Source organism: Lathamus discolor, chromosome 3 (genome assembly GCF_037157495.1).
Source record: "Lathamus discolor isolate bLatDis1 chromosome 3, bLatDis1.hap1, whole genome shotgun sequence".
Lineage (NCBI taxonomy): Eukaryota > Metazoa > Chordata > Aves > Psittaciformes > Psittacidae > Lathamus > Lathamus discolor.
Window position 1 is genome coordinate 93,768,108 of NC_088886.1, and position 25,496 is coordinate 93,793,603.

At 39.7% G+C, this 25,496-nt stretch overlaps 1 protein-coding gene across 3 annotated transcripts in view; it reads left to right on the forward strand.

Annotated features, from left to right (window-relative positions):
- ADK (adenosine kinase) overlaps positions 1-25,496 on the forward strand; it is a 301,741-nt gene that overhangs the window by 230,196 nt on the left and 46,049 nt on the right. For all 3 annotated transcript variants that reach the window (XM_065670654.1, XM_065670653.1, XM_065670652.1), the window contains one exon: positions 23,447-23,482. In XM_065670654.1, the coding sequence (XP_065526726.1) occupies positions 23,447-23,482 (36 nt within the window). The remainder of the gene's footprint in view (positions 1-23,446; positions 23,483-25,496) is intronic.

The following is a 25,496-nucleotide window of genomic DNA, read 5'->3' on the forward strand; positions in this document are numbered from 1 at the left end:
ATTTGATAAAACTGTGCGATGTTTTCCTATTTTAATTCCACATGTTACAACACTTCTACGGACCTTGTGTTGCCTGTCTCAGCTATGTGGAAAGTGTAACAAGGTCTTCAGTAGTACTTATTACTGAGTGTAGTTACTGTTCTCTCTTGAAAGAGCCAGCTTCTGTGCTCTGAAATACCCCAACTAGCCATCTTTCTGTAATAAGCCATCCCTTGGAAACCCTTTCCATGTTCCTGCATTCAGTAATATCACTGCAAATATGAAATGCCTCCCTAATATTGTACTGGCTAGAGCCATAAGGCATGCTATGTTCAGGCCTGCATCAATATCTTTGGTCCATGGATGGCTGTAAATGGAATATTGACAATATTGGAGAAGGGAGATACTCAGCTTGCCAGTATGACACTGTCTGCCCTCAAAGGCCTCCAAGATATTAAGCCTTACATGCAAGTTTACCATCTATCAATAAGCTATTACGGGATAAAGTTAGAAGGTTTCTAAAACATCTTCCCATAAAACTTCCTGACTTTACAGCCAAAGGCATATGAAAAGTTGTATCAATACAATTTTTAAGTTATCTAAAATAGTTTTCCTCTAAAACATGTCATATACAGAATATATGATGGGTCGCATGTTATAATGATTTTGTGTATCCTTTCCCAAGAGAACTTGCATTACTAGCTTGCTAATTGACCATTTGAGAAATGTGGCCATCCCACCAAGAAACCCTTGAGTTCTTTTTACTTGCCTGTCTCCTACCCTTATTATTACAGCAGTTAACTTTATAGAAGGTGTTTGGAGTACTTTACACTGTACAAAAGAGAGTAAGAGGCATGTCCTATCCTGAGAAACTTAAATTTTAAACACAGATAACAAACAAAAGACTGGAGAAGACCAGAAATGACCAGAGAGAGGTGAAATGTCATAATAATAATCATACACTTGCTCAGCACCATTACCGAAAATGTAGCTACAGTTTTTCCCTGTAATCTCGTGTATCAGTTTTTAAAAGAAATACAATCCATGGAAAAGAAAAAAGTAATGATGAGCTTGCAAAGTCTAGATGCAAGTCCTTCTCTATAAATCTTTTTTAATTCTTGTGTGTGTTTCCGTTTGGTTTTGTTTTCAGTTTTAAATATCAGGCAGAATTAAAGCAGCTCATGATCAGTTAAAATTTTAAATATTTAAGAAAGCTGTATTTAAGATTAACTGTTCTCCATTTACTGCGTGTTACTTGGAACCAGAGAAATCTTGTATTTTTGTAAGCATAGTAAGCTACACTGTTTTTCTTTAAACTTTAGGGTATGAATTATATTCCTATAATGACAGCTGCAGGGTGGAATGTTTTAACACACTGGAGTGAGATATATCTTGGACACATTCTTGGTATCTTAAGTTCAACATGCTCCATATGGTGCCACTGAGCCAGTGATTTTGAAGAAAACAGTCAAAGACTGCTGAAACAGCGTAAAATACAAATTAGTCTTTGCTATATAAGTAAAAAAAAAAAAAAAATCACTGTCAATCTTTTCAGTTTTCTGCATGAATACTTCCAGCAACTTTTAATAGTAGTCCCCATGTTTTAAAACAACTGTTGAATTCTAGCCGAACAGAGTGAAAGATTGTGGGCTAAGAACGCATACTCATTATTAACTGTATTATGCCTAAGTCTCATGCAGGAGAGCAAAGGGAAAGGAGATTGGGCTTTCCTGTGTTGTCACATTAGTCTCTAACATTGCCACAGAGACTGCGTGTTACAGGATTTGTGAGAAGTGGGTTGCTTTTTCCTAACTTGGTTCTCTGTCAGCACAAAAGAGCCATGAAAGAGCTGTGTTGCAGGGAGGTGTCTTCTCAGCCCTAGTGTTGAAAATAGTAATGATAGGGTACCCTGTAGTAAAACTATGTAATAATCATGGTTATGACTTAAATATTTTTGTGTTTGTGGTACTGGACTAGCTGGGAATTATTTTCTCAGGCTGTTGGGCTTTCTTCATGTGTTTTTTTTTTCATAGTATCATGACATGTAGGAGATAATGTATGAGTAACTTGCTTGTCTGTCTTTTGTCTTAACGTGATTGGATTTTTTCAATATAAGCTTACTCCTAAGTTTCCTGAGTTTATGTTTATGCTTATGGATTTCAGAATACTTACAGTTCTTAATAATAAGTTATTGGTTCATACCCAGATTTTAACTCTGTATTGACCTGATGTAAATTTTAGTCCCAGATGATGATGATTATGGCTTTTTAAAAGCAGCATACATGGAGTCCAAACAAGAAACCCAAGATTTATACAACCATGCAAAAATTCTGTCTCTTTCAAGTAGTATCAACCTTAAATCATTTTGTATTGATACTGACTTTTTGGAAACAAATAGAACATAAGAAAAATAGCCACAGTGCACCAACCCGTACATGTGTGCCTTTTCTATCAGCAGAGCAGCATAATGAAATGAGAGCATTACTGATGAATCAGACCCTTAAGGTGGTGATTTGCGGAGTTATATTAATGTGAAATTGCACATTACAGCCTGAGCTGATCTAGAAATTTAATGCCAGCAGAAGATGGAGATCTTGCTCCCTTGTTCTCCCCCTTTTCAGACATGTAGCGTCTGTCTCGTGTTCGCTCTGTGCAGTGGAGCTAAGGCATCAGAGATAAGGGGGATATTTTAAAGAAAGGGCCCAGTGAGGTGTGGCCGCATGATTTTTAAGCAGGGATGTAATTTGAGGCTGTCAGTCTAAAAGTGAGAAACCGAAAGACAGTCCTTGAGCTTCTTTCCCATTGATGAATTGTTACAATCTATAAAATCATTACACAAGGACTGACAGGTAACCAGCATTTTAGTAATCCCATATTAGAGCTACCTACACTGCTGTACTCCCTCTAGATATAATTAGATAAACAATCATCAATAGGTTGTTCAAATTTCCATCTTTAAATATAGCTTGAATATCAAAGTTCAAATAATGATTACTTATGACATATTTGTTAAATCCTTTGGGATACAGCCAATGTCGGTATGTCTGGTAGAGGACCTAGCTGCCCATGGGGTCATTAATAAAGCTCCTGTACTCTCAGAAAGTACATTCAGAACATGCAAGGTCTTTATACAGTATTTCTCACAATAAACAGAGGTCAAATCTCTGCTTTAAGTAAAAAAAACAGAACTTAATATTGGCATTAGAGACATGACCAGAACATCAATGATACAAAAAGGTAGATGCTTTCTCCTCACGTATAAAATATAATTACCACTTTTTTTTTCTTGCATCAGCTGGGTTCTCTAGTTTAAAAAGTTATCTATCTGTTGAAATTCATCCAGTCACTGGGTGTAAGTTAGTATATGTTCTATGTAAGACTTGTTCATCTATGCCTCCCTCATCAGTGATAACTCTGTAGGCCTTCCAGTCTCAACGCTGTCCTAATCCATTTGATATGATGATCTAATGCAGCTGTCACCAAACACTACCCCCTTTCTTTCAGAATCATAAGACTTCCAAGCCATTCATGTAATCTGAGACAAGGAGACAATCCTAAGGGATCCACTTGACCTATCAGTGCCTTCCTTCGTGCCATGGGTAGACCAGGCCCTTCAAGTTATCTGCTCAGCAGGATTACAGTCCCTGTCTAAACTGGAAGACAACTGTGCTTTCCTTCTCTGAGTATCAGTTCATCATCACTATGTGTGAAAGCTTGTGTTAAGCTGCATGTTAAGCTTGCACTTAAGTGTTCCAAACCAAGTTTGTGTATGAAAGACCTATAATTGTGTTATATTACTCAGCTGGGACAAAAGGAAGACCTCTTTAAGCCAAATATTCTTTGTGATGAAGAGCAGAGCATGAAAGGAGACCAAAACCTCTTTCTGCACATTACTGCTCTTTGCTAAAGGAGGCAGGGTTCAGCCTGTTCTTTTCTAATTCCACATCTCAGCCATTGGTGGATTATTTAAGGGGAGGAGGGAACAAAGAATAAGGGAAGAGAGATCGGATGGAGCTTTCTACCTGCAGATGACTCTGTGTTTCCCAGAGATGGAGAAATTTACTTAGCTTTTCAAACTTTAAACAGTGGCTCAATCTTGCCTCAGTGCATTGGGGCGTGGGGGTGTGGTTTTCTTCATGCATGCCAGAAGAAGCCTGCTCATAGTTTGCTACTTACAGGCCAATAAATTACTTCTTCAAAAGGTTCATTTCTTGATGAATCAGTCTACTCATGTGTTTGCACTTTATTATGTAAGAGGAGCCTTGTCATCTTATTGAAATAATAGGACATTGCAAGATACCAAGTATTTATGGCTAGATTTAACGATTTTAAAGGAAGCAAATTATTGCAGCTCCAGGGCAGCAGTAACTTACATAGTGACAACTTATGCATGTTTTATGTACCTATTTACTTCAGTGTTCACTACAAAAGTATAGTTACCATAGCAATGACCATGTCACCAGATTTCTTTGCTAGTTCTGAAATACAAAATACCCATATGCCACCTGATCTGTGATTATTTTCTGCACGAGTACTGAAAGTAGAAGTTGAGAGTGTCACACACTTCTCTAAACAGACAGTAACACATTGATTTACAGAACATTTTATGGTGAAAAGCAGTTGGTGCAAGTGGATCTCAGGTCACTAGCATCCATGGTGTTGTAAATCCTTTGCCACTAAGCTGAAAGAAAAGCTTCACTGCTTCCTATCCATAGGGACTTCACTAGTATATACTTAACCTTTACTATTCTGTGGAATGTTGGTACTCACATGCAATGTTCCAGGAAAACAGCATGTGATATTCAGAAAGACATTTTCTCAGATTTTAAGTCTGAACTTGTTCACAAAGCCATCTTTTGGCTATTTACAACTTGTTAATGTTATATAAAATAGCATTACAAAAAGGTGGTGCATTTTTCCCCTGCTCCTGTTTCTACTTTAGAAATGGCAAATTTGTGAAGAATTTAGGTAGTGACCTTCTGTACCTTGGGATGCAGCTCACTAACACCAATAGAATTGAGAAGCCAAGTAGTAGATTTCTCAAATCAGCATTTACCCGTGGGGCAGTGGCAGGCCACCCCAGTGTGACTTGCGGCAGTGAGCAAGTAAAAGGTGAGAACATTTTTAGCACAGATCTGGACTTCTTCTTGTAGCTAAGTTATGTTTTCTCACATGTACATAGTGAGAGATAACCTGAATATGTGTAACAATTGCGAATACAGGTATTTGAAGAAAAGCAGTTTGCAGGACTGCAGACTTTATCCACCATTTCAGTCATTCTCCTTCAAGAAAGATTTGTGTTCACAGGAAAATTAATCTGAACTGAAATGGCACATTATTTTGAGCACAACATCTTTAACTCAGATTTGTATTGTGTCCATTTGTGGACAGTCTTATGCTGGAGCAAGAATGGTTTGTTCCTGTTTAACTTACTTTGAAAATGTGTTTAACTGAAGAGGAGCAGGGCACATGAATTATTGGACAAACATGTCAACACATGGAGCCAGCCACTAGAAATTCCATGGGAAGATGCAAAAGTAAAATTGATCCACATTTATGTAATGGTTAATCTTCTGTTTCTCACATTGTGCAGTGTCAGAATTCTACCCACAAAGAAGGAATCTCACTTTGCTGGGCAGGGAAGTAGACATGATACTGTTGTTTATCTGTATGAGTTGTAGGAGGAGTTAGAAAATTATTTTAGGTGGGAAGTTTGATCCAACCTCCCTAAGTCCCTGAACTGGATGGAGGTGAAGACTTGGGTGGTTCAGATTCCAGCTTTAGGTAGCAATGCCACTGTTTAGACTCCAGATCTGATCAGAGGTCCCAGAGGAAAATGAAGTCTTAAATTAGAAAGAAAGAAACTTCCCCCCCCCCCCCCCCCGCTTCCATGTTGACTCCAAATTGTGTAAAAGGATAGAAATAAAAAGTCTCTTTCATTGTGTAAGTAATGAACTCTTTCATTAAGAAGTAATTCTAACTATTTCGGGCTTTATTTGGTTTCTCTCTGTTCTCCTGTATTTCTTTCTCAGGGGAAGAACAAACAAACAATCCCTCAGTATTTTTTATGTTTGTCCAGGCAGTAAGTAGAATTTGCTAATAATCCTTTGAGAGCATAGGTGTACCATTCAACCAAAGACATCTGGTACGCATGAGTCAGGGCAGGAGACCTGCAAAATTAGGCGATTCATTTGCTGGTGCGAGCGCTGGACTTCAGGAGTACCTTAAGCTGTGTGGCTTTACATGAATTACCAGCTCAGGCCAGTAGCTCAGATAGTTCTGAGATCTCTGTTGATGCTCCACTGCCTGATATAAACATGCCCAAAGACCTACATTGTAGTCTCTGAACTTTGCACGGACATACAGGTACTAGTCCCTGTATAATTTACCAGGTAGCCTTCAGCAATGACCTAACCGTGGTAAGGGTAAGCTCCAGCAAGTCAATGGAGTATGACCACCCAGCTTCACACTGATGGGCAAATATGGTGGGAAACTTTGTCCAGACAGCCAACCCTTTCTACAGCTGATTTGCTGTGGGATAGATTAGGTCACTCTATGTCTCTCCACTTTTACCGCATACTGCTTTCATAGTCAAGAGTGTGTTTGTTCCAGCTGTGATGTTAAAAACTGTAACTCCATTTACACCTACAGGAATGGTCTGGCTGGAGTGGTTTTTTTATCATTACTGGCAAATACACTCAATACAGAAGCACATGTATCTTGTGTATGTTTGAAGGTATAACATACACTCACAATTGTTGGCACTGCAACAGACTTAGGAATAAATCTGCCTCAATTTCTGGGTGAAGGCTGTCTTTCTGCTACTGAAATCTGACATCCAGTTCTTGTTCTGTAGCTACTTCAGTATTGTATTTCTTTTCTGTCCTCCTGCGGGTACAGCCACCCGGTCTGGAGTGGTTTCCATGTGTGTGATGCTGCTCTGCTGCCAGGAGCAGAGGACCTAATTTTTTGTGACATGAAAAGAAACTTGCTGGTACAGTACATTACTAAATGCTAGAGACTTATTTCATGAAATGGGAACACTGCAGGGGAATCTGGCAAGGAAGATGTGTTTATGTAACTGAATTGAGTGTTGCAACTGCCATCAGTTAGTTCCCTTGGCTGCAGTGAGCAAGTTGGGAGAGAAAAACAATCCAAACGGAGATCTTCAGACACTGAGGGCAGCTCTAATTACATAGAAATGATTAATAAAAATGAAATGCAGTATTATTAGAAAATACAAATACCATTCATTTTCTTATATGATCATGTGTACTGAGCTCATTGATAGGGACTGAAGCACCCAGGCTTTTGCACTTTTATTTGAAGTACATATTCTTTGGGTGTCTTCAGCACATTCTGATATCCCGGGGAGATTCATGACACAAGAGTAATTGCACATAATGTAAACAAGATCTGCATTAGTTGGCTCTGTTACTCAGAATCCTTTTCCAAGTCCAGATGTGTGATGTGTAAATGTTAGGAGAACAGAGTCCTTATGAAGTAGTTTTATCAAATGCAGCTAGTCTTCCAGCAAAATGGAGAAAATATAAATTAGAGCTCAAGACCTTGGTCAAATCTGGTGCATAAAGTTTTATGGTTATATTTAATGTTCCATATGTGCTTTGGACAAGAGCCATGTTTGTAAAGAACTGCTTCAATATAATTTTTTAAAAGTGGCACTTTTAGCACAGTATCCTCTGCAAACTGTTCGCTGCTCGCCATGTAAGCGCCAGGCTCCACATAAACTGTTTGTTTTCATGGTCTAAGCCTAAAATCAAAATGCCTTTTAGAGTATGGTGATTTTCAAAACATGTCATGGTAGATGTCATAGGTGACATAACTCAGAAGAGTTGATTAACTTGACTGAAAGAGGTGAGTGTATGATATAAAAATAGGGCAAGAGACAAGGAGTTAGGAAGATGTGTAAGTGTCTGCTAGTGCTGAATATCCGTTCTGGCTTGTTGTTTATAACATAATCAGATTTTACTATGTTGTATGAGCACTACATTCCTCCTAGCTCTTTTAGGGGGAAAAAAAACCAACTCAGACCAAGGAGATTCTACAGATTTGTTCCACTTTTTAGAGGCCCTGGTCTATTTTTTTTCTTCATTTCCCTAAATCCCTAAATAGCCATCTTTTTTAAAAACTTCCAATGCAGCATCTGGTGTGCTGTTATTGCCACTACTTTTGCTCTGAAAGCGTAGCACTACTGGTTTAGAATGTTCCCATTCATTTGTTCTCTGGTATTTGGCCAAAAAGTTTATTACTAATATAAGAGAAAGAAGCAAATTTTCAAGAGCCCAAATCGGAATGCAATCTGAACAAAAGAACAGCACTGCTTTGACCCTACAGCTCTTTTCAAATTTTGCATAAAATGAAGAGACACGGCGTCTTGGAAGAAATTGCAGGAATTCTTTGTGTTGGAAAGTGTGAGGCAAACTAAATAGATTAAAATAACTTCTGTTATATTTAAACACAAATATAATGCTACAGGCAGAGGGAAAAAAAAAAAGATTATTTACACTTCTAAGCACTCAGGAGGTGTGAGAAATCTGTAGTGAAGGGCTTGAGCAAGTACTTAGCTAAAAATAACTTGTCCAAAACTGAATTACTACTACTATTACTGTGACTACTAATTTCAGCTTCAGAATAATTTGCAGTCTTCCATTTGTCGTGTAATAAAATAAGAAATGTATCAGGTGCAATTTCAGGTTCATTTGCAATTTGCTAACATATCCTAAGAAATAGTGATGGTTAACATGTATATAAATGTATATTGAAATATAATGTCAATCTGTTATCCGAGTAATTAAAAATTAGTTGTGAGACAAGTCCTAAAATAAATGTAGCACTTTAAAGAAACAGAAGTAGAGGTTAAATGGTAACTGTTCGGAGCTATAGCTGAGGATTAAAAAATCTTCTCCAAGTCTAGGAGTATGTGGAGAATGTGCATGTGGTAGAGTCAGAGATGGTAAGGTTTTTATTTGCCTATGTACAAAATGTGATTGCTTGAAATCTATTATACATTTTTATGATCCTTTAGAATATACAACTGGAGACTGGTGACACTAGGACAGTGTCCTTGCTTTAGCAGAGATTTAGAGAACTGCTTTTGTAAAAAGAGCACAGTTGAAAGTCAGAGGGGTTTTTTTATTCAAATGTAGACCAAATCTTTCATTTCCCTTGTGTCTGGACTGAGTCCAGATTTTATTTTTCTGCTTGGCTTTAAAAGTTGTCTGTGTGAATTTACAAACTGAAGAACAATAGCACATAGCAAATAGTACCGCCACCTCAGTCGTAGCACTGTAAGAAAAATGTATTTGAACTTTAAAATTTTATAACTAGTGAATGTATCAAATGATATTTTTGAGAGAATAGATAATCATTCATTGCTGTGTTGATAGTTACTATATTAACAAGGTAAAATTACTTCACAGTAACATGAAGATACCTCAGTGCTATTTAAACATGAATGGTGATTTTACCAGTACATCTCAAACAATAGCTGTATGTCTTCATAACCTTCAAGTACTCACAAAACTTGAAAGTGCCAGTATTTTAGTGGCTGTGATTCTGTTGCAGGCATGGCTTGGTTTTTTTCCCTAGTTAGAGGTATAGTGAATAAAAATACTTGTGAAAACCACTGATTTTACCAGGAATGGTTACGAGAATTGGGTGCACATAGAAGACAGAAATACAGATTTAAGAGAGGGAGATCGCCTTTGGTTTGTCGAGTTGTATATGCATTTGGGAAAGTCTTGTGTGTTTGTGTGAATATGAACATAAAGTTGATGTAACAGGGAAGGCAGATGCCTGACAGACAAAACCCGTATGGATTCAGCTTCTTATCACTATTACTGCTGCATATCCAGTGCATCTGAGACCTCACTTGGAGTATGGTATACAGTTCTGATATCCTCAACATAAAAAGTACATGGAACTGTTGGAACAAGTCCAGAGGAGGGCCACGAGGATGATCAGGGGACTGGAGTATGAAGACAGGCTGAGGAAGTTGGGGCTGTTCATCCTGGAGAAGAGAAGGCTGCGTGGGGACCTGATAGCAGCCTTCCAGTATCTGAAAGGGGCCTATAGGGATGCTGGGGAGGGACTCTTCATTAGGGACTATAGTGATAGGAAAAGGGGTAATGGGTTAAAACTTAAACAGGGGAAGTTTAGATTGGATATAAGGTGGTGAGACACTCGAATGGGTTGCCCAAGGAAGTTGTGAGTGCTCCATCCCTGGCAATGTTCAAGGCCAGGTTGGATGAAGCCTTGTGTGGGATGGTTTAGTGTGAGGTGTCCCTGCCTGTGGCAGGGGGGTTGGAACTAGATGATCTTAAGGTCCTTTCCAACCCTAACTATTCTATGATCTTAGAGCAAATAATCACAGTGAAAGAGGGGGGTTTGCATACATTTATCCATGTAATGGTGTATTGCTAAACTATGCACTTTCAACAAATAAGTTGTTGTCATAATTATGCTGTTATGTATTAGGTAAAAGATTACTGATCTTTGATGCAGGAATGTAATTTGCCATAATTACATCATTTAATTTTGATATTTTTTTTCTGTAGGAATTCATGCATATTCATACATCATTTTATGTTCTTTTCTGCATCTTACTCTATCGTGTTTGGGTTTTTGTTTGGTTTTTTTTTTTATGAATGTGGTGTCTTGAAAGTAGAAAGGAATGCTGAGAAAGCTTGTAGTTTGCCTTCTGTCCTAGGAATTCTGAACCCCACTTCTTGAAAAAAAAATCACTTTCATCTCTGAAATCATAGGAACAAAACCAACAGATAGCATAGTTATGATCTTTTTACCTAAGCCAACTTTTAAAGGAAAAAGCAATTATAATGAAATGAGAGTGATTTGAATGCATGAAGCAATTGGTTATAGATAATTTGAATATCTGCTGCCAAGCATATTATAACCCACATGAAGTTCAGTGGTCAAGATGTTAATGGACTTCCATGTTTTTCTTTGTCTTTGGTGTGCTGTACTGATACTAGCAGTCCTTTGGCCAGCTGGTTGAAGGGTTTTTCCAAGTCTGAGAGATATTGCTTATTTGCCAGAGCAGCTTGTTCTGATTCATTTGTAGTTCGTGACAATCCTCACCTGCTGTGTGGCTGTAGTTATTTGTTTGGTTTCTTTAGCTGTTTCTTTTCCATCCCAATTGTCATCTGACACTTCTGCACATATCAGTAAGTCTTTGAAAAAGTCTTTCCCTGTCTGCCTAGGCCCGGTGTGGATTTTATCCCATGCTTGCAGTCAGTAGCTACTATATTAAAGTAATACCAAATTTCAAAGGCCTTGACAGAGTGGAGAACTGGGTGGATGGGAATCTCATTAAGTTCAACAAATGAAAATGCAAGGTTCTTTTACCTGGGGAGGAATGCTGATCCCAGGACAGGCTGGGAAACAACTGGGCGGACAGCAGCTCTGCAAAAAAAGACCTCAGGACTCCGGCTGAAAAAAAGCTATGGATTTGAGCCAGCAGTGTGCTTTCACAGGAAAGGTGGCCAACAGCATCCTTGGCTGCATTAGGAAGGACATTGCCAGCCAGTAGATGCTGATGATCCTTCCCCTCTACTCAGAATCAGTGAGACACATCTGAAGTTCTGGGTCCAGTTCTGGGCTTTCCAGCATGAGAAAGACATAGACTTGCTGAAGTGATACCAGTGAAGGCTCATAAAGATGACTGAGGGTTTGGAGCATCTGTCATATGGGGAGACTGAAAGCCTTAAGAAGAGGCGGCTCAGGGAGATCTTATCAAGGCATATCAATACCTAATGGGAGGGAGTAAATAAGATGGAGCCAGGCTCTTCACAGTAGTGTCTAGTGACAAGAATCATAGAATCATAGAATGGTTTGGGTTGGAAAGGACCATCTGGTTCCAGCCCCCTGCCATGGGCAGGGACACCTCACACTAAACCATGTCACCCAGGGCTTTGTCCAGCCCAGCCTTGAACACTGCCAGGGATGGAGCATTCACAGCTTCCTTGGGCAACCCATTCCAGTGCCTCACCACCATAACAGGAAAAAGTTCTTCCTTATGTCTGGCCTGAAATTCCCCTGTTTAAATTTAAACCCATTACCCTTGTCCTGCCACTAAGAGTCCCTCTCCAGCATCAATATAGGCCCCTTCAGGTACTGGAAGGCTGCTATTAGGTCTCCACGCAGCCTTCTCTTCTCCAGGCTGAACAGCCCCGACTTCCTCAGCCTATCTTCATACGGGAGGTGCTCCAGTCCCCTGATCATCCTCGTGGCCCTCCTCTGGACTTGTTCCAACAGTTCCATGTCCTTTTTATGTTGAGGACACCAGAACTGCACACAATACTCCAGGTGAGGTCTCACAAGAACAGAGCAGAGGGGCAGGATCACCTCCTTCGACCTGCTGGTCACGCTCCTTTTGATGCAGCCCAGGATACGGTTGGCTTTCTGGGCTGCGAGCGCACACTGAAGCCGGCTCATGTTCGTTTTCTCATTGACCAGCACCCCCAAGTCCTTCTCTGCAGGGCTGCTCTGAATCTCTTCTTTGCCCAGTCTGTAGCTGTGCCTGGGATTGCTCCGACCCAGGTGTAGGACCTTGCACTTGTCATGGTTGAACTTCATAAGGCTGGCATCTGCCCACCTCACAAGCGTGTCAAGGTTCCTCTGGATGGCATCCCTTCCCTCCAGCGTATCAACCGGACCACACAGCTTGGTGACCACACAAACTTGCTGAGGGCACACTCAATCCCACTGTCCATGTCAGCGACGAAGATGTTAAACAAGACCGGTCCCAACACCAATCCCTGAGGGACACCACTCGTTACTGGTCTCCAGCCGGACATTGATCCGTTGACCACAACTCTTTGTGTGTGGCCATCCAGCCAGTTCTTTATCCACTGAGTGGTCCACGTATCAAACTGATGTCTCTTCAATTTAGATGCAAGGATGTTGTTTGGACAGTGTCAAACACTTTGCACAAGTCCACATAGATGACTTGAGAAGAGGCAACATGCACAAATTCAACTAGCACTTCAGCATAAGAAAAAACCTTTACTGTGAGGGTGGTCAAATGCTGGAACAGATCTTCCAGAGAGGCTGTGGAATCTCCATCTTTGGAGATACTCAAAATGCAGTGGTCCTGGATGAACTGTTCCAGCTGATGCTTCTTGAGGAGTGGAGTTGGACTAGATGATGTTCAGAAGCCCCTTCCAACTTCAATCACTCTATGATTTTTTTCATAGATCTTTAAAACATGTTGGAGTTTGCAATCCCTCTAATTTCACTACTTGGATTTTTCTTTCAGTCTCTGGTCTGTCTTAACCTATCTCAGGTTCAGGTTGGCTTCTCTTAGAAGAGAAACAAAAAACCACTCATCCTCAAACACTCAATGGTCAGAAGCAGGTAAATTCTAACTTTTGTAGGGTTTTTTAAAAAAATTGTGCAAGAAGTTAGCAACTTCTCCAAGATTAAGAATAGTGCCTTAGTCACATCTGGAATTAGATAAACTCATGTTCTTCAGTCAGGACCACCGTGACCTAACTGTGGTCAGATTGAAATTTGGTTTTTTCATGCAATGACATATTGTGAGAGTCACAAATACAGACTGCGAACTACGTTTTTCCTTCCACAGAGTAGCTGCAGTAGCTAAAACTGAAAATACCAGAAAAAAATTGTATCTTGAATATTCATATCTTGAGCACAGATAAATGCATCATCAAATTAGTATTAAATAGCACAACAAACTCAAGAATCTTTAAGTCAAATAGGTTAAAACTTCACTGAAAGGGTAAAATGTGTAATACTAAGATCAGTTAAAAAGTTAGTGTTATTACTGGAGGTTGCAGTGAGCAATTTTATTTTCTTGCTGGAGTTAACAAGCAGTGCAAGCCTAGCACATGAAGTGTTATGCAATGATTGCTCTTTATGGGGTTCCCAATACTATAGCCTTAGTTATAATTCTAAATGGCTGTGCATGACATCATACCAAATAAAGTATATAAACCAACTCAATTTCAGCGCTAAAAATGTGTTAACCTTTCAGCTGGACTAGAAACAAGTTTTGCTGGATCTCAGCACTTTTAGCACAGTATCTGATTATTCTTTTCATCTGAAATTGCTAGATGAGAATATCTTGTCAGTGATTTCAGGCCGGTCTGAGTGGTTGCAATCATGGAAGTCCTTGTTGAAAATGATGTAATCTTTTATTTCTGTTTGTCATCCTTCAGGCAGAAAGTTAGCACTAAGAGCATCCAATGAGCAGTATTAAAGACTTCAAAAGACCCCACACATCTTTTACCTTTTTCTATGTGTGTAAAAGTCTTATAGCTATTAAATTAATTTTAAGATATTTGTTTTTATTTTTCTTATGTTCTGATTCAGTGATAAGTAAGGGGTCCTTTTTATTTCTCTCTCTCTTTTAATCATTATGAATTTATTTTTAAAATAGAGATGCATTTGAATAGAGATGCTGTGTAAGAGAGTATCATTCACTAATTTGAAGCTTATAATGTATGAGGAGACACACACATGCAGAGTCATAGGTAGTTCAGTCCTTTAGGTAGGAATGTAAGGTAGAGATATAAGTAATAGCGCTTTATCCATCATAAAATTTCAAAATGGCTCAGAGGCATTTCACTGCTGCAGCTGTTGCAGACCCTGTAATGGCATTAAGCTGTGACTCAGGGTGATTTTTTCCATGGAAGATTCTAGCAGGAGCCATAGTTCTGGTAATAACCTGAATAGGAGAATAAATAACTTGAATATTAATGAATTGTACATGATATAGATGCCTCAGGGTGAACCCAAGCAGGACAGGAAATATGTTTCTTTCTCAATTCTTTTCACACTAGGCTTTTTCAGACAAAGCCCTCTGGTACTCTGCCAGAACCTCCTCTGAACATTGCAACTTTAACCCCATACGGTATTTGTGCTTGTTCTGATTATTCACTTGAACTGACTATTATTATTTTATAGTTTCACCTACTGGATCAAGGCAGTGTAAATTTATTTACCAATATCTTTAGTACTACCAGAGCAAGCTGGAATAGTATCTTAGGATACGATATGAACTCTTGCTGTCCTTTATGAAAAAAAGCAATTTGGGGGTCTGGCACAGCTCATGGGAAAAGTAAAGAGGAAAAAAACCACTTCAGGGTTCCTTTATGCCCATCCAGTTGATGCCAGCTGTGCATTCTTCAGTTACAATCAGCAATGGGTAGGTACTTGCTCAGATACTGCTGATTCTCAGTGTTGATTCTCAAGCCGCGTGCAGGGGCTGTCCATTCTGTGACCACTTTTACTGATCTTCTCTGAAATGTGAACTGATGTACACCACTAACCAAATCAAGGATTAGTCTTCTGTGCCCGTCAAACTAAAATAATACTGAAGCATTACATCCATGTATACATAAATGAAAATAATACTGAAGCATTATCCCCAAGTATAGCCCAGACTTTATCAGCTGTAGCAGAATTTCACCAGATAGACATTTGTTTCAGTAAACATGCTGGGTGGTTCTTTTGGCTTATGTTTTTCAAACTGTCGTATGACCCACATTAAAGCAACTGACTCTGCAGGGAAGAAAAGGAGAAAGGAAAAGGATAAAATCACATTTGCCTCCTGAGCCCTGAATTACTTCATAAATGGCCATTTTTTAATATGGTCATATAAGCTTGTATTGCTTTTACACAGGGAAATGTGGTAATAGTTGACCTTCAAGTAATGTCTGTCTAAATCAGACTACCATGACATTAAAGGCTGGATAGGACAATCTACAGTGTTTTGAGTAACTGCTGATAACTATTTAAGCTGAATTGAAGAAGAACATATGTATCTTACCACTAACCATAATAAATGTACTGTTGGCATTAAAGGTTAGTGATCCAGCTGGAACTATGTCCTGTAGACTTTCCATCCATTCATTTCAAATAACAGAATAATAGCAGCCATTTGTTGAAATCATATTTTCAACTGATCATCAGATAGTCTTCAGCGGTTTCTACCTCTGATACTTTACGTAAGTCATTATCATTACCACAGCTTTGACACCACCAGTATTTACATAACATGAAAGTAATCATAGTTCTTGCATGCTGTTAATTCATCATTTTAAGAACTGTGGATCTGCTCTTACACATATGTGTATGTGTATATATGCATCTATTTTCTCAATTAAAATTGGCACAGGCAATAAAATCAGGTAAAACTTAGCTTGCCTGTGTAACATACACAGGAAAGAGGGGTATAAAGACAGGTTGTACTACTGCACGTTTGTGGGATGCATTGAATTCCTGGATTTGATACAACACCACCCCAATAAATGTGTCATGAAGTTGGTAGATGTATGTATGACATCTTTATTATAATTCAAAGGCAGCAATTGAAAATCTATTATCCTGTCTGTGCCTTAAGCCGCATTGCCAGCATCATATTTAGTGTAAACTGGGCTGGAGCTGGAAAGGTAGGAAACATAGCACAGCTTAATATCCCTCCTCCTTAAAAACAAGCTTAGCTCCTGTGCTGTGATGAGTGGTTTATGAAGGAAATACCAAAAGCAGGTCACATGGTGATCTTGATAAATCATTCTTCGTGACTTATCTCCTGACCAAAAAAAGGAGGTTTTAACTAAAGAATATGTCTTTTATTGGCCTGTATTCAGAATTACTGGGTGCAACAGATACTGCTGCAATCAGAGGTTCTCAGTACCTATGGAGTATATAAAGCTAAGGGTATAGCTCTTAAAGCACAGAATTTGATAAGAAAACCCTTTGATAGGGACATAGAAAGATGAGAGAAGGTACAGGTAGATAGATAGAAGGACAGATACACCTCCCTAAGGAAAGATGAACTGTGAGTGTTCATAATTATAATAAAGCAGAAAAATTTCATGTTTCTGTAGTGCAGTGAGACCGATAATACATAAATGGCTGAATTTGCTGAGGTGAGTAGCTCGAGAGAGGACACCTTTAACACCGGAGCCGGGGAGAGATCAGCGCCCAGGAGCCTCAACTCAGAGCGGCCAGAGCTACTGAGGGAGCCTCGAGTCCTCGACAGGACCTGCCCAGGAGCCGGCAGCAACGCGGACGCGAGCCGGGACTCACAGGGGGCGGAGCCAGGAGCAGCGGCACCAGCCCTGAGTGGGTAAAAACCTGACCCAGGGAGCGCGAGCGACCAGAGCAGGCGGGAGGAGGCACCTTGCCCGGGCAGGCGAGCACCTGTCGTATGACCAGGGCCTGGTCTGGGAGCTCTGCTCTGGCTGCCCTGGCGGTGGCTAGGGTAGAGCAGTTGATGTCATCTACCTGGACTTTTGCAAAGCGTTCGACGCTGTCCCACACGACATCCTTGTCTCTAAATTGGAGAGACATCAGTTTGATAGGTGGATCACTCGGTGGATAAAGAACTGGCTGGATGGCCACATACAAAGAGTTGTGGTCAATGGCTCAGTGTCCGGCTGGAGACCAGTAACGAGTGCTGTCCCTCAGGGATCGGTGTTGGGACCGGTCTTGTTCAACATCTTTGTCACTGACACGGACAGTGGGATTGAGTGCGCCCTCAGCAAGTTTGCTGATGACACCAAGCTGTGTGGTTCGGTTGATACGCTGGAGGGAAGGGATGCCATCCAGAGGGACCTCGACACGCTTCTGAGGTGGGCTGATGCCAACCTTATGAAGTTCAACCATGACAAGTGCAAGGTCCTACACCTGGGTCGGAGCAATCCCAGGCACAGCTACAGACTGGGCAAAGAAGAGATTCAGAGCAGCCCTGCAGAGAAGGACTTGGGGGTGCTGGTCGATGAGAAAATGAACATGAGCCGGCTTCAGTGTGCGCTCGCAGCCCAGAAAGCCAACCGTATCCTGGGCTGCATCAAAAGGAGTGTGACCAGCAGGTCGAAGGAGGTGATCCTGCCCCTCTGCTCTGCTCTTGTGAGACCTCACCTGGAGTATTGTGTGCAGTTCTGGTGTCCTCAACATAAAAAGGACATGGAAATGCTGGAACAAGTCCAGAGGAGGGCCACGAGGATGATCAGGGGACTGGAGCACCTCCTGTATGAAGACAGGCTGAGGAAGTTGGGGCTGTTCAGCCTGGAGAAGAGAAGGCTGCATGGGGACCTAATAGCAGCCTTCCAGTACCTGAAGGGGGCCTATAGGGATGCTGGGGAGGGACTCTTTGTCAGGGACTGTAGTGACAGGACAAGGGGTAATGGGTTAAAACTTAAACAGGGGAAGTTTAGATTGGATATAAGGAGGAAATTCTTTCCTGTTAGGGTGGTGAGGCACTGTAATCGGTTGCCCAGGGGGGTTGTGAGTGCTCCACCCCTGGTGGTGTTCAAGGCCAGGCTGGATGAAGCCTTGCATTAGATGGTTTAGTGTGAGGTGTCCCTGTCCATGGCAGGGGGGTTGGAACTAGATGATGTTAAGGTCCTTTCCAACCCTGACTATTCTATGATTCTATGGTTGGTTGGTTGGTTGTTGGGTTTAGAAATTTTTACAAGTAAACTGTCTTTTAGGAAACCATGAATAAAAATGTCTTATTCCACAAATACCAATCTTCAGCACCTGTCTCTAAGAAAGAATTGCCAATATGAAACAACTTTGATTATTTGAGTCAGTCTTTTGTAGAACAGAGTTGTAGGTGCCAGTGTGCATCACTAGCATGAAAGTCTTCACTATATCCCCATTTGCTCATATACTTTGTTGCCACCCATTTGATTTAGATAACAGGATTTCAATGTTAGAGGAGATCTGTGAAACTAGCTTTGTTGCTGCCAAGAAGACAATCTGTAGAAAATCAAGAGAGGATACAAAGAACACAAAGTTATACCAGGATTGGGGATGAACTCATGAGTGGGATGGATAGTACTAAATAATTATACTGAAGAAAAAGGGAATTATCTGAGTGAGATAATCGTAGCCTTTAATGTGTTGAATGAAACAATATAAATGGATGAAAACTAGCAGTTCGTACTTCTGAGCTGTATGCAAGGAAGGAAATGTTTAAGGTTGATTTTTAGAAGGTTTCGCAGTTAGATTCAGCAGTTTGAAATGTCTTGTAAGGCATAGTGGTGGAAGTACTATTCAAGTTATAATCAAACATGGTTGGTACCAGCAGGAATGGTTCCATCAAATGCAGACACTAAGTGGATGGTCCTCATAGTCATTTACAGCTCCTCAGTGAGTAAGTCCATTCAAATTTGCTTTTTTATTCCTTTCTTTTCGTTGCGCACTGTGCACTGCACTGTACCGTAAGGATCTTTCTCTGCAGTTATACATGCTGTACTTACGTGTGCTGGTGTAAGATTACACTGATTCATGGGTTGGGCTGTACCCACTGAGTCACAGAGGAAGAGGATGATATTCCTATGTGAATAGGACTTACTTGGGGATTATATTGGGCAAATCAGGAAGTTTGCAGTTATTGCAGTCAGAACTTCCTCAAACCCTGGCACTAATCTCCCAATTAAAAAAAGTGAATCAAACCCAGGCATTGTTTTATTGGGTTTTTTTTCTTCTGGTTCCCACTCCCCAGGGAAAAATAGAGACTTGGAGAATTGCACAAGGTACTACTGTAATATGTGAGATTAGGTTATTCTGTGAGATGTTTCCTCTATCAAGAAGGATGGCAGGGGAGGGATTAGCTTCAGTGTCCTCTGCATTTGCTTTCTTGTGTAATTACGGGAAATGCATTCAGTGTGCAAGGGTATCATTGCTGTCCTGCTGTTTTATCATTTCTTTATGAGATAATGTTGATTTCAGCAATGAAATGCAAATTTAGTTTACAGTGCTCCTTTTCTCCATATAAAGGTTAAAATGCATATTGTAGATAATACTGTTGTTGAGGCTTTTGAAACAGTCTTTGTCAGCTAATTTTGGCAATACAGGGTTTTAAATGCTGTTCAGTGCAACTGCGTGAGGTTTATGTTGGCCTACATGAATTAATTTTAGCCCAATATGCATGTAGGTACCATTTTGGCTATAATTTGATCAAGTCATCATAGAATCTTGGTACCAACAAAAATGTTAAATATATAGCGTGCCTTATGTGTGTTATGGCAAACTGAATGTGCAGTTATTGCATCTTAACTCTATAATCGTAAAATTCTTACAACACAGGGGGCTAGCGAATACTCCTAGGACTGCAGATGCTAATAGATTCTATGTTTGGAGGGTATGTTGCTGTTTACTTGTAAACAAATACTTTGTATTGCTGGTGATAAAAGGGCTCAGAATTTTAACAAGTCCTGTTAAAATCAGCCCCAGTGTAGATTATAGCTCCGTTTACCAAATGTGGGGACTCCAACAGCAATAAAATACATGCAAAAATGGAAATAGTTTTCAGCAAGTGAGTTCTAACATAACAGCAAGGCCAGTACTAACGGAAGTTGTCTTTTTTTATTGTTATCTCTTTAATGTATCTCGCTTTCCTGTGTAAACTGCTTACTATTGTACAAAGAGAGGGTGTGTGTTAACTTTGGTGACATTGTGTTACTCCCATTAAGTAACGCTGTACACAGGGTTTTTTCAGCGTGACTGTACTTAGGATTTTTATTGTTTTTTCTGCATGAGCCAAATAATGTTTCATAACTAATAACAAATCCCATTTCTGCCTTAGGTGGTATGGCAATAAATTCACTGTCATGGTCAGTAAAAAGATTATCTAGAATAAGTAGGAAAAGGAGTGAGAGTTTTGAATATATTTGGTATGAAATAATGTTTAGTACAAAATAACGTTTAGTACTCTTGGGCAAAAAGAGCAAAAAGGTGGGGGGAGAGGGTTTTATGAAATGAGATGTTCTGTTGTAGGCAATAATGGAAAATAGCTCTGAAAATGCTGAGTTGGAGTAATGAATGAATAATGTCTAAAGTTTATCAAAACTGAAAGAACTCCTCATGTGAAATGAAGCCTCCTAAGAAAATTCTGTTCTGTCGCTGTTTTGCCTTGCTGTTGTCGCATGTCACGCATGAATGAAAATGCTGCATTCTCCTGGGAGCAGTAAAGCTTCTGTGTAGGTTGTTTATTTCCTTAATCCCTCCTTCTTCATGATTTCCAATGTCAGATATAAAATGGAAAGCCTGTAAATATAGTGATTATCATACTGATTATCACCTGCATCAGGGAACGCCCCGGCTGGCCGTTGTAACCAGTCTCCACATGTTACAGCCACTTAGATTTTAACCTGACTACTTTATTAGAGATGTGAAGCTCAGTATGAGGTGCCCTAGGGCTGCACAGATGGGTTCTGCTTGTTTCCTGTTCTCACTGTTATTGTGAATAGATACTAAAAGGTTCTCATCGCTTTTATCTGGTTAATTTACTTTGAACTGTCCCTGGCATTCAAGGCCTGCCTCACGTTTCTCACCATTTTGCAAACACCAAACTGTAGTCTCCAAACGCGTGTTTTGAGGTTTATTATCTTTTTTACTGGAAGGGCCTTAATTCTTGAAAGGATGTTATTGTGAGAGGCTGGTTCTTAGGGGGCTGTAGGCACAGTCCTTGCTGAAAGAATCTGCTCAGGAGTTTTTCTGAGGTTTGGTTGATAGGAGAAGAAAATTGAGATTGCTGTTGTTCATTGGCACTTTCAGACACCCTTAGATTAGAGGTCAACTGCAGGAAAATCTATGATTGTATGCTAGCTACCATTATTCATGCAGCCGGGCAGCAGACCAGACTAAAAGATGACACTCTAACAGGAAAATCCGAAGATGAGATACTTTTTAACAAATGTGCAATCATTTATCCTTTCTTGTAGAAGGGCCAGGTCTTTCAAACCACATGTGCTATGCATGGGTGCTCCAGCACAGAAATTAAGATGAATTCTCTCAAAATCTCCCACATAAGGAAACACTACTTAACTGGAATAGTTGTTATTTCATGTACTGGTGTCCAGTTTCCTGGCTAAACAATAGTTTAACACAGATGTTAATGTCCTGCTGCACTGGGACATTAAAGAAATCCCCTTAGGACAGATCAGTGTAACTTCCGATTTCAACTGAATGACCAAAAACCTGAGGTTAAAGAAGTAATTTGGATACAGTACATAATTTTTAGCCCATTTACTTATTCTCTGCTCCCTTATTGCTCCCTTCTTTCTCTTATTTTGGTGTTTTTTCTTTGTCACAGTCCCATTTGAGGCTTTCTTGATTGTGTTGCAGTTCATTGTAAGCGCATCACTTTAGAGTGGCAGCATGCAGACTCCTTTTTTCATATGAGCATAGGCTTTGTTAATCACATGCTGGTTTAGGAAAACACTGCATGATATCTTTGAACCCTATACTCCTTCTCGACAGCCGGGCTAGCAAATGTCATTGCCTGTGTGATGTACAAGAAGGAATTCAATTGTAAGTAAATTGTCAAAGTGGCTAACCTTGCCCGCACCCAATTGTCAGGACCATGATTCAGTTTTTCTGTCAACATCAGCTAAGGCTAACCCGGTCAGCCTTATGTTTTTGCAGTGAAGCAGCCTGAGGAGTTGTGCTTTTCAGCTTATCACATTTTATTAACCTCAACTTACTGTTGTTATAATCAATTGTACCCACTTCAAATTCTTGTGCTTCCTCCAAATTGGCAGATCATATAGGTACACAAGTATGTATTTTCTGCTAAGACTGAAAACTGTCATAGGGGCACTGGACTTAAATGGTTTGGTGCGGTAGTTATTTCGGTTTTGTTGGATCAGCTCACCATTTTGGCTCAAGACTTATCCGTCTATTAATAACACTTGGCAAAGATAATCTGGAAGAATGCAAGTTGAAATATAAAGACTTTGAGGGTTTTCTTAAATGCTTGCAATGTTAACGTGGAAAGTGAGTGAGAGGAAAACACTGCTATTGTCTTCTGTCTTCTTGCTTTTATTTCAAAACAGATTATAATTGCTCCAATTAATATAAATAAGAGATGAGGACATTCTGATACCCTGATGTTTCTTCTGTTCTTTCAGGAAAAGAGCATAGTTAAATTGCCTAAAGCAGTGATTAAGACATCAGAGTATTTTAAAATGCTCATCTGATTCCACCACAAGGGCTTGAACACATTCTGTGATCCTTTTTTTAATGCACTGTAGATGACAAGTGATTTTTTTTCAAATGACTTGATAACCTGTATCCCATGAAGTACTGTACAGAAGTGAAGATATAATGTAGTTTCAATTAAAGATATGTCTGAAGGATGTTTGTCTGGGTTTGAAGTAGTGGTTTCCTAGTCCAACTCCTGTCTCCAGAAGTAACTTTCCAGGCTTGCCTGGAAAAAACATACTGTACCTTCTTTATTTGAACTTGTGAAATGTGTTGACATTGTACTGTTGTTGGGCTTGAGGGAAGGAGGGGGAAGCTTTTGGTGCAGCTATCAGAACTGAACAACTGTATATGGGTATATTGAGATAATCGCGTAAAAGGAGAACCGGCTGAATGAGTTTCAGAATGTGTTATTTCTTCATTATCTAGCACTTTATAATTAACTGTTCTTTTTTTATTATTTCAGGAAGCTGCCACTTTTGCTAGAGAGCAAGGCTTTGAGGTGAGTTAACCCACAATTGCACACTAAACAGATCCTAACGGGTTTTTTTCTTGCTGATAATGAAGTTCTTTTGGACAATGATTGATGTGCTATTATACTCTCCAAGCCTCGCAGCGGTTGCCATGGAAACTTGGCAGTCGTCATGGTTTCTTTGTTCTGCCAGCTCAGTGTTATGACGCACTCTGCTAGGTCTGCACCCAACATCGCCTACAGATGTTATTTATTGAATTTTGAAAAGCCTCTTGGGAAGCCGAGAGGTTGGGCACGGTTTCAAGCTGCCTCTGCAGATATGGGACCTGTCAGTTTGTTCAGTTAAAAAGCTACCTCATTAGCTGCATTACACTCCATAAGGATTCACTGCTAAAGCAGTGGTGAAGCAAGACTAAATAGTGAAATATAACACCGCTTAAATAACTTAAACCCTGCCATATGCGGATTATCATTATGCAAATGAATTTTAGAAAGGTGGTATATAAAATTGTTAGGTACTGATTAATGTAAACCGTGCTTCTACAAACAGCTTCTTTTAGAAGGGGTAGTGTGGAATTTGTGTTTCAAAACATATTCGAGTTGGTGTTTTCCATCTGTGCTCTAAAAATGTATGCTCCTCTACTGTCTTGAAGTAAACACTGATGATTTTACAGTGCTTTTCAGAGCTTTTGATATCTTCTTGAGGTATTTGTTTGAATAGTATCTCCCATTGGCTAAATTTACTTAATCTGGAGAGCTATCATCTATTGGTCTCGAATGCTAAATTCAAATAGGCAGGTTTTAAATACTATAATTAATGTGACAACGGTTGTGCTAATTTTGCAGATAGTAAGCGATCTTACTGAAATCTGTGTTGCAGAACTGAACACACATAAATCTTTTTACATGTTTTTTCAGTGAGATAAGATCCACCTTAATTGATTTGTTTGCAGTGTAAAAGAATAGAGAGGAGTTTGACTGCTCAACACCCATTTTGCATAAATAATAGAAGCCGCGCAATTCAAACCGCATCGCTTTAAGAACGTGCCACTTTTGTGTGTGGATGGCTGCATATAAAAAAAGAGGGAAAGACTGACAGCTTTTGTTCTACAATTTAGATTTCTTTAGAACCCTACACCAGCAGGTACATCAATGCCATCGGTGTTTTAGATATTAAAACTGTGGGCTGTCCCATTTCATTTTATGTTTCCCAAATTCATGTGGCTGCTTTGTAGAAATCAAGACTTTTTATCACTGTCAATGTTCATTTGTATAATCCGTAGTGTTAGCATAAAAATGCACTTTGAGTTTATTCTATCAAATGAATGAATTTCACAGATGCCTCCAAATATAATATGAAGCATAACAAATTATTGGTACCCTCTGGTAGCTAGACAATAAAAAAGAAAGGAAGTAGTGTATTAAGTCTACCCATTCTATATTTTTATTGCCCCCTTGAGCTAAAGACTTTGAATGTGCCTGGTTTAAATTCAGTTCTAGTGACAAACTGCTTTTGCTGGTGTCTGCTAACTACCATCATATTAACCTTTCCATTAGTGCTTGCTTAGAGATTTTAGCGCAGTTCCTTCTGAACATCCTAAATCTGCCACATTTGATTACAGCATATCAGTAAAGTGCGCAATGATTATGATCTTATCTCTTATTACCCCTTTGCTCGGCAGCAACTTGCATGTCAGGTTTACTGGCAGAGATGCGTAAAACTTGGTAAGCGTCCACAATCTTGTTTTCCCATTGTGGTGTGGAAAAAAAAAAACCCAAAGAAATCACACTGCTAATAAAGTACATTACAAAAAAACTTACAGAGCTCCAAATGAGCCTTTCTATTAAAAACAAGAAACATTTCCAGGAACTCTCAAAAGCTTCTAAAATTGATTCTGTGATTTATATTGAGATTAGAAAGCTGGCAAAAGATGGAAAAGTGAAAGAAAGAACTCAAGTGACCAGGGCAAAAATTAAGAGGAAATTTATCATAGAAGTGATGAAAAGTTGCTGGTAGCTGAATTTGAGTTGCAGCCTGGAAAGA